The sequence below is a fragment of the Hesperophylax consimilis genome, chromosome 27 (genome assembly GCF_061612785.1).
Source record: "Hesperophylax consimilis isolate HC1 chromosome 27, BYU_Hcon_1.0, whole genome shotgun sequence".
Classification (NCBI taxonomy): domain Eukaryota; kingdom Metazoa; phylum Arthropoda; class Insecta; order Trichoptera; family Limnephilidae; genus Hesperophylax; species Hesperophylax consimilis.
The window spans coordinates 14821136-14837274 of record NC_142862.1 but is presented as its reverse complement, the minus strand read 5'-3'; the positions used below and the strand labels follow the sequence as shown (position 1 = coordinate 14837274).

The 16139-nt window shown below is 35.8% G+C and overlaps 2 protein-coding genes across 11 annotated transcripts in view; one reads left to right on the top strand and one right to left on the bottom strand.

Annotated features, from left to right (window-relative positions):
- The window catches only part of Glys (glycogen [starch] synthase), a 75418-nt gene that overhangs the window by 9721 nt on the left and 49558 nt on the right, over positions 1-16139 (top strand). For all 8 annotated transcript variants that reach the window (XM_089647788.1, XM_089647786.1, XM_089647787.1 and 5 more), the window contains 2 exons: positions 1718-1864; positions 13071-13148. In XM_089647788.1, the coding sequence (XP_089503914.1) occupies positions 1726-1864; positions 13071-13148 (217 nt within the window). In that variant the 5' untranslated portion in view covers positions 1718-1725. The remainder of the gene's footprint in view (positions 1-1717; positions 1865-13070; positions 13149-16139) is intronic.
- Positions 2062-6030, bottom strand: LOC149410638 (uncharacterized). Of its 3 annotated transcripts, none has more exons than XR_016305004.1 (2): positions 3714-4269; positions 2062-3139 (listed from the first exon to the last, which is right to left on the bottom strand). XR_016305004.1 is itself a non-coding variant. In XM_089648449.1 (2 exons), the coding sequence occupies exons 1-2, from the start codon at positions 5929-5931 to the stop codon at positions 3783-3785; spliced, it is 1875 nt and encodes a 624-aa protein (XP_089504575.1). In that variant the 5' UTR covers positions 5932-6030; the 3' UTR covers positions 2062-3782. The 3 variants fall into 3 exon arrangements, 2 of the variants coding, with proteins under 2 accessions (XP_089504575.1, XP_089504576.1); XM_089648449.1 differs by having other exon boundaries at positions 2062-3871; positions 4146-6030; XM_089648450.1 differs by lacking the exon at positions 3714-4269 and adding an exon at positions 5502-6030.

The window sequence follows — 16139 nt, the reverse complement described above, 5'->3', positions numbered from 1 at the left end:
TGTAGAGCGAATGAGCGAAGACAGGAGTGTAAGGAGGATATATGATGCAAATGTGAATGGTAGCAGAAGTCGGGGACGCCCGAGGAAGACATGGCACGATCAAGTGAATCAGATACTCGAGTCGGGCCATGTCAAGAGTCAGAATAATAGAAGAGTATGTATGAGACGATGTATGAATGTGAATGAGGCAAGGAGTGTGTGCCAAGACCGAGTTGTTTGGCGGTCCGTCCTCTCTGCCTACCCCTGCGGGGAAACGGCGTGATGGTTAGTTAGTTAGTTAGTTGTTAGATTTCAAACTTTTAAATTTTTGTTGGTAGTACATAGACGTGTTTTACAATAAATTTACATAATCCAACACCATAATATTATTTCAGTATTTCAGGAATTTGAACTCTATGTTATTATTATTTTTATGTTTGCCTTGCCGCGTCTTCAGCTACAATGTTTCCACAAGCATTGAACCAAATATTTGTGCAAATATGAAACATTGGGGCAGGGCCCACAATGTTTTGGCTTTCCGTGACTGATGGAAAACAAAAAAATATTGTGACCCCAGCCCAATGTTTTGGTTTTTGTCCGATGTTTTGAAAACATTTGGTCGCTGGAGACCCGACTTTAGAATGTAAAAACATTCACTTGACTGTTATTCTCGCTTTTATCATAACAATAGCATATTATGTTTTAAAAATATTATAATATCTTAAACAGTCTCTTTCTGTTTCTAATAAAATTGCCTTTCCATGCCATCCATCTTGATAAAATCTTTTTGAAGGTAATATTCAATATTAATAAACAACTCCAAACTCCGCCCACAAGGTTTATCATGAAAATTCCAAATAAGTCTGCACTGCATTCTGGAGTTCTTAACGGCCTTGACCATTATGTCGAAAGTTTATCGATGATACAATGATTGGGTCTATTCGCATTTGAGTTTGTATGTGTGGTTGACTTTTTCTGTTTTCTTTCACACCTATCAAAAACAACACACTAAGCTTTTCCTCGCACATATTTTTATGATGGTGATGTGAAAATTTTAATATTTAGGTTAGATGTGCACAATGCGCGACAAATTATATATTGATACTCATCAAGCCAAATCTAACCAGTGACCAAACTAATGAAAAAGTAAAAGATGACAAATTAAATTTTGTAATGTAAAAAAAAATAATGAAAAAATAATTATTAATAATTAATATTTTTATGATGAATATTTGCAGTGTTGCCAGCATTATCACTCGCCCGGCAAATGTATAGGTATTTAAGAACGCGTGAAATTGAAAAATTTAACTATGACATTAGTGACCACTGGCACTGGTGAAAAAAAAGATATTTGTGGACTGTGTAAGACTTGGGAATTGCTACCAAGATTTACAATTTTGGGTCTCTACCACATTTCCATTCTTTTTCAAACTACTAAATATCTACAGTTAATGTTTACATGTATGTCTCTCAAACAAATTGTGAAATGAAAACGGCAGGCCTGGTGTTGACTGATTTGATAATGATAATTGTTAGAAAAATTTGCAAGTGTCAATTGACAGAGATGTCAAATAACTTCAGCATATTAACAAGATTAAACTTATTTCTTACAAATCATTAGAAACCTGCTCTCCACTTTTATACAGTGAGAAGCAATATGGCCAATCTGAAAATCTATTATTGTTTTTATTGTTTTCTGTATAAAAAAATTTACCTTTGTTTTATCTTCATCTTTCAGATCTCACCATGTCTCGAGATCGTGCGAACAAGCGGTTCTACCGCGTGGATTCCAGTCATGAACTACGAGCATATCTGGACCGCGGGCAGGCAGCCAATCAGGAAAATCGATGGACCTTCGAGGTGGCGTGGGAAGCGGCCAACAAAGGTAAATAAATATATAGAGACCCTGCCAAAAGGCACTATCACAGTACCTACCTTCAGTACTTACCTTCAGTACTTACCTACAGTACTTACCTTCAGTACTTACTGTTAAAAATTGGGGGTGATCCTTTTTGAATAAAAACTGGTTTTCTTAACACAACTTTACATTTATTTCAAACTATTGAAACAGGTATAATATTTATAAAGAACTGTGCGAATAACACTGCTACGATCGCTCTGACTTATGAGCTTGTTTATTATCGAGTTATTGTTGAGAAAGTAACGAAAAAACACATAATGCGAGCCTTTTTAAAGACTTCAAAAAACCACCACATGTAAATAAAACATTTGTCATCGTGATGTCTAGCAGTAAAAATGAAACCTGCTATACCGACCAAATTGACACTATTTTCTAAGCAAGGACTCACACCATTTTGGTTAAACGTAGTAACTTCAAATTTCTAGACTACAGATGTCGGTAGCCTGCAAAATTGAACATATTGCCAGGGGGCGGGATTCAAAAATTGCACTAAATTTTTGAATGATAATCTATTTAAAAATAAACTATAAACCAAACAGAATAAACTAAAAATTCTTAATCTAAATATACCACAAAAATACTAACAAAATAATTCAAAATAGCAGAAATTAACAAAATAAAACCCCCTTTTTTTTATGCCCTGCTGGTAAACTTATAAATTTAACTGTATAAATGCTGTTGAATTACTCTATTAATAAACTAAAGATAACTAGAAAATTATTAATCCTATTAAATAACCAAAAAAAATTCAAAAATGACTAAATTACACACGTCTGCATACTAATTTTTACATATTTAAATAGTTCAATAACACAAATAATATAGTTCACACTGAACACAACACAATTATTGTTCCTTTTTTTTTCTTCTTTCTTCTCAGGTCTTCTGCTTGATCCATCCAAGGTGGAGTCGAGAAGATAAGCATCATAGTGTAATGTACATAATCAATCCTTGGTAAGGTCTGGGACGTCAATTACAGGTTTAGTGTCTGAATCCAGGGGCATCAGACATATCTTTGTGATGGGCCTCACAAAGACTCCTTGAGGTGTTTTTAGGGTAACAACTCGTACTACTCCATCCGCTCCAGGGTGTGTATGCAGAATTCGGGCCATTTTCCATAAAGGTGGAGGTAAATGATCTTCCTTTAAAATCACCAGATCGTCTTTTTGCAGTGCCCGTTGAGTGCTGGTCTGCCATTTAGTTCTCTTTTGTAGTTCCATCAGGTAATCTTGCTTCCATCTAGACCAAAAAGATTGAATTAGCGAACTGATCCTCTGATATTGAGTTAGTCTGTTGTCCGGTATCGCCCGGACGTCTCTCTCAGGAATGATACAGGATTCAGTGCCTATAAGGAAATGGTTTGGGGTAAGAGGTTGGTAATCATGGATGTCGTCGGATAAGGAAGTTAATGGACGGGAGTTCAAACAGGCCTCAATCTGACAAATTAAGGTATATAAGAGTTCAAATGTTAATGAAGAATTGTTAGTGATTCTATATAAATGGAATTTTGCTGATTTTACTGCTGCTTCCCACAAACCTCCCTGATTAGGGGCTCGAGGGGTTATGAACTTCCACTCAATACCTCTGTTCACTAAATAATTTTGAATATTGTCGTTGTTTTCCCTCAAGCTGGTGTACAGCTCTTTGAGCCTGCTGCTAGCTCCTTTAAAATTACTAGCATTGTCGGAAAAGATCTTTTCAGGTTGTCCCCTACGGGATATAAACCTTTTTAAACTGTTCAAAAAAGCATTGCTAGATAAATCCGAAACTAATTCCAAGTGAACAGCCTTGGTTGAGAAGCAAATAAAGATACATAAATACGATTTTGCGAGGGAAGCCTTCCTCAGCGTCCCACTTTTAATCAGAATTGGTCCGGCGTAATCTATTCCGGTGATAGCGAAAGGACGACTCGGCGTAATTCTTTCGGGTGGCAAATTTCCCATGATTTGATGACCGGTTCGGGGACGACATCTAAAACATACAACACATTTATGTAATATCTTTTTAATAGTATTTTTACCAAAGATGGGCCAAAATTTTAATCGTATTTCAGCTAACAAAGCTTGAGGTCCTGCGTGTAGGTTTACATAATGGTAGTGACGTATTATCAATTCAGTTAGCTTATGTTTAGCCGGCAAGATAATTGGGTGTTTTTGTTGGTAAGATAAATGTGTAGCCAAATTCAACCTACCGCCTACATATATTAGACCATCATGTAAGAAGGGATTAAGAGATTTTAAATTACTTTTCTTGTTGACGATGCCATGGTTTTTTAATTCTTTCAATTCCTTTTGAAAGGCGTGTATTTGAGCTGATCTCAATAGACATTTCAAGCCTGATTCCAATTCAGCCACACTTAAATTGTCTGAAATTTTACCCTTAACACTTCTGCAGTTATTGACAAATCGCAATACATACGCAGTAACTCTTTTCAATTTAATAAATGATGAGAATTTTTCAAATATCTCCCATTCTTGAATATCTGTGGATAATAGAATATTTTTGCCTTTGAGTTCCGGAGGGTTTGAACACGAAATATTTGATATAGGCCAAGCGTTGACTCCCTCGGTCAACCAACTTGGTCCATTCCACCATATTGCAGAATTTATCAATTTATCTGTAGTGGTTCCTCTTGAAAGTATATCTGCTGCATTGTCGGCTGATGATACATGTCTCCATAGATCTGGATCACTAAGTTCTTGTATTTCAGCTACTCGGTTTGCAACGAAAGTAGCCCATCTCGTAGGTTGACCTTTCAGCCAGCACAACGTTATCATGGAGTCACACCAATAATGTGTGTCGATCTCCACTATATTTAACGCTTGTTTTACGTTTTTAATTAATTTAGCCAGTAGCACAGCACTACAAAGCTCCAACTTGGGCAGGGAAATACACTTCAATGGCGCCACTCTTGATTTGGACGTTATTAAATGTGAATGCCGCTTACCGACATGGTCCACTGACACCATGTAAACGCAGGCTCCGTAAGCTTTCTCAGATGAGTCGCAAAAACCGTGTAGTTGTAGATATGTAGATTGCCTGCAAATAATTTTTCTTGGTATTTTCAACACATTTAGTTGAATTAATTCTTGAAGGTAGGACCTCCAGGGTGCTAATATTTCATTAGGCAATGGATCATCCCACGCTGCTTTAGACTGCCATAACTTCTGCATTATCAATTTGGCTACAATTATAATCGGTCCTAGAAGACCTAATGGATCGAAGGTTGATGCGATGCAAGATAATATCTGTCTTTTACTCTCGGTTCGACTCGATGGTTTCATTATTACATAAGAAAAATAATCAGATTCATTATTCCATATTAATCCTAATATTTTCTCAGTCTTTGGATTGTCAGTAATAATTTTTTCAGAATTGCCTGATTCGGCAATCTTAGCTTGGCCCGACTCGGCTGACAACTCCAAGACATTGGACCTCCATTTCCTCAAGGTCATCCCTGCAGACAAAAAGATGTTGATTAATTGCTCTTTTAACTCTCTACAGGATTCCATGTCATCTCCTCCGGTTAACAAGTCATCCATATAGAAGTCATTTTCTATGACCTGACTAGCTCTAGGAAAATTTATATTGTTATCCATACCAATTTGCCGTAGACTTCTAGTGGCTAAGAAAGAGGAAGGCCCCAGACCATATGTGACTGTCTTCAGACGGTAATGCTTGAGCACCTCCTGCGGCGACTCGCGCCACACTATCTTCTGCAGGTCACGGTCCGCTTCACACACGTTAATCTGGCGGTACATCTTCTCGATGTCAGCCGTCAGTACTACTTGATGTTTCCTGAAATGCAGTAGTTGGGTGTATAAGTCCTTTTGTATAACAGGTCCTGTCATCAAGGCGTCATTGAGAGAAATTCCATTTGAAGTTTTGGCGGAGCCGTCAAAAACGACCCTCACTTTAGTAGTAGTGCTTGATTCTTTTATTACAGCGTGATGAGGTAAAAAATAGGATTCACGATCCCCCTTTGACTGGTCACACACCTCCATATGACCTAATTCCTCATATTCACGCATGAATTGTATATATTGTGTCTTCAATTCGGGATTTGACACAAATTTTCTTTCTAAATTTTTAAATCTTTTTTCAGCAGTGAGCAATGAACTTCTCAGCTGATCAATGCATGCTCGACGCGGTAAACTTACTACGTATCTACCGTCGTCTTGTCTAGTATGAGTACTAGCAAAACTGGCTTCACAAGCCTTTTCTTCATGATTTAGAATCTTAGTGGGATTAATCTCCTCCAATTTCCAAAATTTTTCTATTTGATGACTTATTTTATTTATAGATAAATTACAACAGTCTGATACAGGCCTTTGCTTTGGGTACATGTGGATTGGTCCTGATATGATCCATCCCAGTTGCGTACGTTGAAGTGTTGGTCCCGATTCGAGTTTCAATCTATCGTTGGTTAGGATTTCCCAAAAGCTCTCCGCGCCCAACAGGATGTCGATGGGTGCAGCTATATTGAAGTTCGGGTCAGCTAGCTCCAATCCTCGTGGTAACTTGAAGTCTTTTTTCGCCATTGTCACTTGTGGTAAATTTGTTGTAATCTCCTGTAAAATCAGACATGATATTTCACTTTTATAATCAGTATGAAGCGAATTCATCTCCACTGAAATTCTCTTTTTTATGTGAGTGATGTTATTATGGATCCCAGAAACGGGTTTGTTTATCAATTCACATGGTAAATTTAATTTATTAGCAAATTCTGCTCTCATAAAATTTGACTGGGCCCCTGAATCAATCAGAATGCGGGCTTTAAAAATTTTATTGTTACTACCCACAACTCCTATGTTGGCAGTTGACAATAATATTATTTTTTCTGCTTTATCCGATGCAGAAAAATTCGATACTGAAACCTCGTTATCAGCATCCATATTGGAGGCCTCCCGCAGAGGTACCTCATTGTGTAGCAAGGTGTTGTGATTATCTTTGCCACAACGCCTGCAAGAAAAGGTTGCCTTGCAACTCTGTGCCTGGTGACCCACCTTTAAACATTTAAAACAAGCTTGGATTGATTTCGTAGCATCAATCCTCTCATGTAATTTTAATTTTAGAAATTTTTTACAATAATAAATATGGTGACCTTTCTCGTTACAATAAATGCAGTTGTTAGCCTTTACTGCTAAAAATACTGATGAATCTTTTTTGCAATTATTGTTGCCTAGTTGTGTTTTATGTAAGCTAGAAAATTTTTTCTCAGAAGCGTTCATCAGTTCCAATACTTGGGCTCTAGCGGATAAACATTTTAAGAATTCCTTTAACGTCGGTAATTCGTCTTGTAATATATATTGTTCCCAATTTTTTCGGGTAGCTGCGTCTAATTTATTTGATATTATATAAATAACCAATGGATCCCATTGATCTACCTTGACCCCGATATTTTGTAATGCCTTTAAACTAACGTTTGTTTCATCAATTAGATACCTCAATGCTACAGGCTCTTCTTGTTTCATGTCTTTTAATGAAAATAGAGCTTGGATGTGTTTATGAACGGTAGTTCTTAAATTTGCATAACGTTCATTTAATAATTCCCAAGCGGAAATGTAATTTAATTCAGAAATTTCTAGATTAGCAATTATCTTTAATGCGTTTCCCTTTAAAGTTGATTGCAAATAAAAGAATTTTTGTACGTTGCTTAAATTTCTATTGTTATGGACTAAAGTCTTGAAGGTTTCGACGAAATTAACCCAATTTTTCTGATCGCCATGAAATTCCCGTAATTGGAGGTTGGGTAGTTTAATTTCCACCTTACTTTGATCGACGGATTCGATCGCACCTTTGGCCGTTGCCAAAACTGAGAAATATTGGTTTTCGAAAGCTTCTCGTTGACTATAATTTTCAATTTCGTCTGAATCCGGTAACATTTCAATTTTCTGTTGAACTGCTTCGAATTCATCTAACAATGATTTCACCCGCTCATATCTTAATTTAATTTCATTTACCGACAATGCATTTAAGGAATCCGCGAATCGGGTTAGTTTTCCTTTGATTACGCCGCGTTTGTTTATTAATGACTTCATATTTTCCATTTTTAATTATATTTTGTTAATATCGGTTGACAATTATTTTATTTTAGCAAACACCCGTTTGAAAGAATACCACGACAATCTTGACAATACTATTTGAGAACACTATTCAATAATATTATATTCTTATTTTCAAGTGGGTAGTGATTTTATTTATAATATTGACTCTATTTAAGATTAATCTCGTTTAAATTACATGAGACCTGAATAAACATAAAATGGATGATAGGAAGGAAAGCACTGAATACTTATCTCAGATTTGCGATGTGGTCCACTTTCCTTAATGATTTCCAGTTTCAATCAATTTTGTATCCTTTTGGCTGCTGGTTCTTTGTTTTTTTTACATACAATCTCCTGATCGTAATCCGGTTGAAGGACCAAATGTTAAAAATTGGGGGTGATCCTTTTTGAATAAAAACTGGTTTTCTTAACACAACTTTACATTTATTTCAAACTATTGAAACAGGTATAATATTTATAAAGAACTGTGCGAATAACACTGCTACGATCGCTCTGACTTATGAGCTTGTTTATTATCGAGTTATTGTTGAGAAAGTAACGAAAAAACACATAATGCGAGCCTTTTTAAAGACTTCAAAAAACCACCACATGTAAATAAAACATTTGTCATCGTGATGTCTAGCAGTAAAAATGAAACCTGCTATACCGACCAAATTGACACTATTTTCTAAGCAAGGACTCACACCATTTTGGTTAAACGTAGTAACTTCAAATTTCTAGACTACAGATGTCGGTAGCCTGCAAAATTGAACACTTACCTTCGGTACTCTATGACGTGTATTGAAGGTAGTTAAGTATGTACTTTCGTTTATATTTTTCCATCATATTGTGTTCCATTTTTTAAATATCGAGCCATAATCGGCAGAACAGCGTAAGCGACGTTTTTTGTCAAATTACGATTTTTAACGAAAGCCGTTCAATTTTACCTAATACGTATGCTACAAAAATATAACAGTTCTATCTTACGCCTGACGCTTTTTTGGTACCTGTGCCTTTTAGCGTATGAACTTCCTTACAAATCTTGTAGATGAGCAAAACAGCGCAACCGACGTCATTTGATAGCGTAAGCGACAATATGGTCGGTTACGTTCTTACGCCGAACGGTAGAGAATGTTCCAGTTTTGTCAGTTAGCGTCCATCGGATGACCGGTAAATCTGTTTAATTTAACGTTACGTATTTAAATATTAGCATAATAAGTTTTATAATATTAATATAATTACTGCTACCTACTACGCACTGTGCGTTTAAGGGGTAAAATGTCATTGTGTTATGAAGTAAACTAATACAAAATACTTTTCTTGTGCAGATGGCTCCACAAACTCCAACGCGTAAGATGGTAGAAATAGCATTACAGTCTATAGCCAATACCTCTTCAGGTTCACCGATTATTCTGCCAAAGATAGATAGTGATTCAAGAAAGTCACCTACATTACCGAAACCTTTGACTACTGTTCGTCTAGTAGATTACACTGATAGCGAAAGTGATTCGATGGACATTCTGGAACCCCCCGATAATAATTTAAGAACAATTTTATGTATTGACGAGGAGCCCCATAATCAGAAAATAGATGTTTGTGATGGGAAAACTTCAGCAGCAGCACATTTAAGTCCAATTGTTCAATTCTCCGATACTGAATTATGTTTAGATTTCGAACCATCTGAAGAATCTTGGAAGCCTGATTCAGATGATGCAGAAATGAGCGATGAAAGCTTACTTTCTGGGAGTGTTAGTGATCCACATTTATCTGTTGGATATGCTGGGTTAAGGAAATCAAAATTAGTCCCAAAGAGAGTGCGAAGGAGAGGAGAAAAATGTACTGGACAGCACAAAAGTGTTAAACCAAATCCGTGTCTAAATAAAAAATGTGGCAACAATTGTGCCATTCAATTCAGTGAAGAAGATCGCCCTAACATACATGCATTTTATTGGGGCATGGCCAGCAACCAGCGGCAGAGGGACTGGCTTTTTTTGTGTATAAACAAACAGCCAATCAAAAGAAAAAGGGCTAAAAATGATAGCAGAAGAAACACATCATATAAATATTTCATAAATTGGAACAAGAAAAGAGTTCAAGTCTGTCAGCAATTTATTTTGACAACTCTTGACATCGGGCAAATGACTATCAGGCATGCATGCAATAATATTTTAGAAAATAATTTTTCTAAAACCGATATGAGAGGAAAGCACGAACCATCCAATAAAACGGACCATCCAATAAAACGGACCAAGAAAAAAAGGACATGGTAATAAAGTTTATTACACAATTGCCCGCTGTTCCATCTCACTACTGTCGAAATAAATCTTCGAAAAGATATCTTCCTGCCGATTTGCGTAATGTGAAAACTGTGTATAAAATATACATTGAAAATGTTAATTCATTAGATGAATCTGGGCATAGTAACATTGTGAGTCTGAATATTTTTAGAAAAATATTTAATACGACTTTCAACTTGGGTTTTCATTTACCTAAAAAGGACAAGTGTTCTTTATGTGAGAAAGTGAAAAATTTGTCCGGTGACGAGAAGCTTCAGCAAACTGAAATGGATATTTACAAAAGTCACCTCAGCGAAAAGGAAAAATGCAAAGAGATCTTCATTAATGATCAGGCTAAAAGCAAAAATGATAATGATATTTTGTGCGCAAGTTTTGACCTCGAGAAGGTGCTAACCACTCCCCATGGAGAAAGCGTAAATTTGTATTATAGTCGAAAATACGGAGATCAAGTATAGGGATCTTAAAGGTCTCTGCGAGAAAGGTATTATTCCTGAGAGGATGAGGCATGAATTTTTGGAACTGCCACATGGATCCACAGTGGAAGATACCTTACCTGAATCCGACCAGGAAGACATGTGAATAGTTTTGAAAAATGTGGCTCAAACCAACAAACTTTTTCAAAAATTTCCGATATAAGTGCTATTATTAAAAAAATATATACGATGTATCTATTATGTTTATTATTTGTTAAAATATTTTTGTTTTATTTTTATAGTTTTTAGAAAATAATATTTTTTCTTAATTTTCCCTGTAAAGTACAAGCAAGATTTTTAAAAAAATATTACTTTAAAAATATATATGTTCTTTATTAGTAGTTACTTATGGCCTATTGCATGATAAAAATTTTTAAAAAATCTACTCCAAATAGCGTAAGCGACATTTCAGAGGGAAAAAAATCTGTTAGGGTTACAGGCAAAACAGCGTTACCGCCACTATCTCGACAACTGGAGGCATTTAAATAAAAAGTATTTTCATTTCATACAGGCAGTAACCAAAGATTATTAATCTTGATTAACCTAAATCCTTTTTGGAATCAATTAAGAGAGTTAATTAAAAAAAACCTTCTCCTGTATAATTTACAAATTGTCGCTTACGCTGTTCTGCCGATTATGGCTCGATATATAATAAACAAAAACGAAGGAGTTGCTTTTGACAGGTGGATTATTGGAGGGAAAATGTGCCAATAGAAAACTATTGTATTAGACAAAGGTTAGAGATTTGTTGCAGGTTAGAGAAATGTGCTGTGGAAATGATTACATGAGTAGGTATAGATTTGTGAAAAGCCAGAGTAGAAGAGGATAAATAGTGGAATTGTTATTTTAATCAAAAGAAACATGGAAAAGTATAAATTGCAGTTTTAGAAAATTTACTCTATTGTGAGCACGAGATCTTACAAACTTATTTTCCATATTAAGTATCTATTGTTCTTTATATTCAAACCAGAAATAAGCCATGAAACTTGTTTGCAAGGTTTTGAAGAATCCGGAAAATAAAACTTCTTATTTAGAAGAATTCATTGGTTCAAAATTAGGCTATTTAAGTTTTCAAGGAACTGACAAAACAAAACTTCTTGAGCGTGAAAACTCCTTATATTATGTATGTTTTACTGTATATAATAAGATTAAGACCCCTCTGTCGATTGCTCGGTGGTTTTCATTTCAATATGATTGTGAGCCGAAACACGATACGCCCTGACAAAATGAACATTGTTTCCATACAAGTTTCACCTCCTTTTGTCTGGCTGCCATTGTCAGCTTCATGGGGCATGCACCTGCCTTTGTACTGGTAAGAATTGCCGGCGCCTTTATATTTCTCTGTTCACAAGAAAATAGCAGGTTTTCCTTGAATTTTCTTCAACTTGTTTAACTTACAAAAATGACAGATTCATGACGTAAATTTGAAACACTCGGAAAAATGTTTCTGTTAAAAAATATGAGTGTTCTAAATTTTATCTCATGAGAGTTGCACAAGTTAGAATCAGGAAAGTTCAAACTCAGATTCATTCCATTTTTGAAACATAATTTCCATGGTGAGTTTTGAATTTTATTCTAATTATTACAAAGTATCCAAGCATGTAAATGAGTCGTATAATTTCTATACCCGCTATATCAACTTTCATTGATTTGGAGAAAACCGCAAAAAACTGTCACATCTCTAGCGTACATAAGTAATTGCATTACAATTTTTTATACATATAATGAATTGGAGTAATAACATTTCGAAAAGCATTTATTTTTCTATATATGTCTAGCAATAATTAAGTAATTTCGATAAATAAAATGAATAAAGCGGATTTTGATACTCACTTCGTGATATAGAGGCTTTTGAAAGTCAACTGAGCCGACATGGCGGGTTTAGAAACACACGCGTAGATCATTTTGACACACGAGCGTGGCGTCAGAGCGGCGGCCATATTGTATTTTGGCAAAATAACCGCTTGTGATTGGTTGAATCCGATATAGCGCGTTTTGATAGTAACTTTCTGTATGATATAGCGGATTTGGTTTCTCACTCGCAGTTTTAACATGGTTTTTGGTCATGATAAGTAGGATTTTGAAACTCAATTTTAGGTTCCTCTTGTTGCTCGCAAAAATGTGAACAAGATGTCATACTCAGATGATTTTGTCAAAAAATCGGATATAGCGGGTATAGAAATTATAGGATTCAAATAATAAAAATTATGTATTGAATAGGTAGGCATAGGTTCTACCACTTAAGGCGCTGTCCGCGCATTTATATAGTAACTCTTTGAATGGTGTTATTTAAGTTTTTATTTTATATAAATAAAATTTTTGTTGTTATAATTTTTTTTCTTCTTTTTTCTAGTTGGTGGAATTTACACGGTCATCCGCTCCAAGGCCTATATCTCCACCGAAGAGATGGGAGAACAGTATTGCCTTCTAGGTAAGTCTCAAGTTAGTCCGTGATACTAACATACTCTGTAATACTAATATTCTGTGTGACTCTAACTTAACCGGTTGAGTGCCAATCACTCCCATGGGTGGAGTGACCAATCATATTTAAACGAAAGCTCCTGGCAGTGAATGTGTTAATCCATGATATTAACTTCTCATTGATACTAATTTTCTCTGTGATGCTTACGTTTTCTTTGATACTAATTTACTTGGTGATGTATAACTTACTGTGCGTGATACTGACTCACTCCGAATATATGTTTGCAGTTTTCAAAATACTATGTACTGGCGTCGTTTATTTTTAACACAAAATAACTCCCCTAAAAAGCATGGCACTACGTCTTGTAATATTTTAAATTGAGCCGCTATCAATAACAACCCTTACGTAGATGGCGATAAGGTCTAAATTCCCGCTTAACACCATCCGCCTGTTTTGATTTATGCAAGAAAAAAACATGGCAAAAAAGTGCCTTATATTTTATTTTGTGGATGTTCAGGCATAAATATTTAATTTTTTTTCGATCATTTTATAAATAACTTATTTTGCCACATTATACAATAAAATCATAACCGAAAATGGGTTCGTAAGTAGGAGATTTTGAACTTTAAAGCAGTTTTCATAGGCCTTATACATTTTTTTTTCTGTGCTTATAAAAAGACTTATCTAAAAAATACTGGATTATTTCAAAGGCCAAGATGTATTCTACTCGCAGTATTTAATTAAAGCATCTGAAACATTTCTAGGCGACCAAATTTTCAAACCAAAAACACATGATTTTGCATTACTAAGTATGGCATCGCCTTAAGGCAATGCACCACGTCATGTAACGCACCATGTCGTGGAATCGGGCCGCTAACAAATGCACACACCTTATGCAGATGGCGATAAGGTTTAAGTTCCCGCTTAACACCAGCCAACTTGATTTACAGGTACAGCTAGTTATATAATAAAACCATAACCAAAAATTGGTTTGTTAATAGGAGATTTTGATCTTTAAAGCTGTTTTTACATATAAGCCTGATAATAAAATTTTTAGGGCTTATAAAAATTAAAAAAATGCTGTTATTTCAAAAGCCAATATGTGTTCTACTCGCAGTATTTAATTAAAGAATCTAAGATATTTCTTAGCAATCACATTTTTAAACCAAAAACACCTGATTTTGCATTGTTTCGTAGCGTTAATAAAATATACCACGGATTAAGTTAGTTTATTATTTCCTATCTTGTCAGCTGGTGTGTCATCTGATATGAAAACTTTATCATTGTATCATTACTTTTGATAAACAATAATAAGGTTACACACTGTTGAACCTGGAAGAGATTTTTTAACAAGGGCTTACAGATAAGATGCAGTAATGTAATTCTGATTTTCATAAAAAAGGATTAACAACAAAATAATAGTGCAATTCATAATTTATAATATGTGTAACTCCATTAATGGAGGACTGAACGCAGTTGGCGCTAACAAAAAAATGTCCAAAGAAGCGAAGTTAGCATTCCACAATGGAGTGCTGGTACCTATCCTGATGTATGGAAGTGAGGCATGGAACTGGCAAAGAAAGGATGAAAGTAGATTGAATGCTGTTGAAATGAGATCTCTAAGGCGTATGTGTGGTAAAACCATGTATGATCGTGTGAGGAATGTGGAGATCTGCAAAGAGTGCAAGGCGGATGTAAGCGTAATGAGTAAGATTAAGAATGAATGATATAATAAGAATTTAGATGGTTTGGGCATATAGAGCAAATGAGCGAAGAAAGGAGTCTAAGGAGGATATATGATGCAAATGCGAATGGTAGCAGAAGTCGGGGACGCCGAGGAAGACATGGCACGATCAAGTGAATCAGATACTCGACATCGGGCCATGTCAAGAGTCAGAATAATAGAAGAGTATGTATGAGACGATGTATGAATGTGAATGAGGCAAGGAGCGTGTGCCAAGACCGAGTTGTTTAGCGGTCCGTCCTCTCTGACTACCCCTGTGGGGAAACGGCATGATGGTTAGTTAGTAGTATTAGTATAGCAATTATTCATGTTCAATTAAAAATGTAGTTAACATGTAATAACAAAAAAACATAATTTAAAAAAAAAATAAACATACCACAAAATCGACTTCAAATGCGATATAGATTCACAAGTTTTCCACTTGAGTTTCTGGAAACCGTGCGTTATGTACATTTATGTAGAAATATGCAAAAAAAAATTAAATTGTCAGTTCAAATGATAATATACACCGTGTCCGGAAACTCGTAGTACCAGCGGTAAACTGATTCACAGCTACAGCAAAAAAAAAATTTTCCGATAATTTCGATTTTTTTCGGAATACTGTTGAAAGGATGAAACATGGGAAGGAGGAAACATAAAGGCTGGCAAAATTGCTCCACAGCCGAGCTGTTGAACTCATGAACAAGTCGTAGAAGCGACCCGTTCTCATGTGATAAATGTCAACCGTGTACGTATGTTGGGTGCCCATTTGTCTCGTCTCCCGACTATTCACCTGTGCCAAACGAATCAATGACGCTAATTCCTTGGAGCATCTTCCATTGTAATTCCGGTAGAACAAGGACTGCATACCTACCTGACGCCTGTGCTCTAAAGATTGCAATCCGTTTGTTAATATAGGGGAATCTATCAAACGGTCCGCCCAATTCTGCTCAGAGTTTTTTTAAAGTGGGGCTCCAGACCAGAGATAGCTGCCAAATTCAACAGTGGGGCGCACTTGCGATTCATACAGGGTACGCAGTTGTGTACTAATGACACCGCCGGACCATAAACCGCACCAAACAGTCACACGTTGAGGATAGAGAGGCTTTTCAACAATAACTCTTGGGTTTTCCGAGCCCCAGATGCGACAATTTTACTTGCTGACGAAGCCACCGAGGTGGAAATGGGCCTCATCACTCAAGATGATTTGCATTTGATTCACTCAAGTGAATTTTAATAATTTCAATGCGTTGTTGAAGCGTGTAACGTTCCATTTT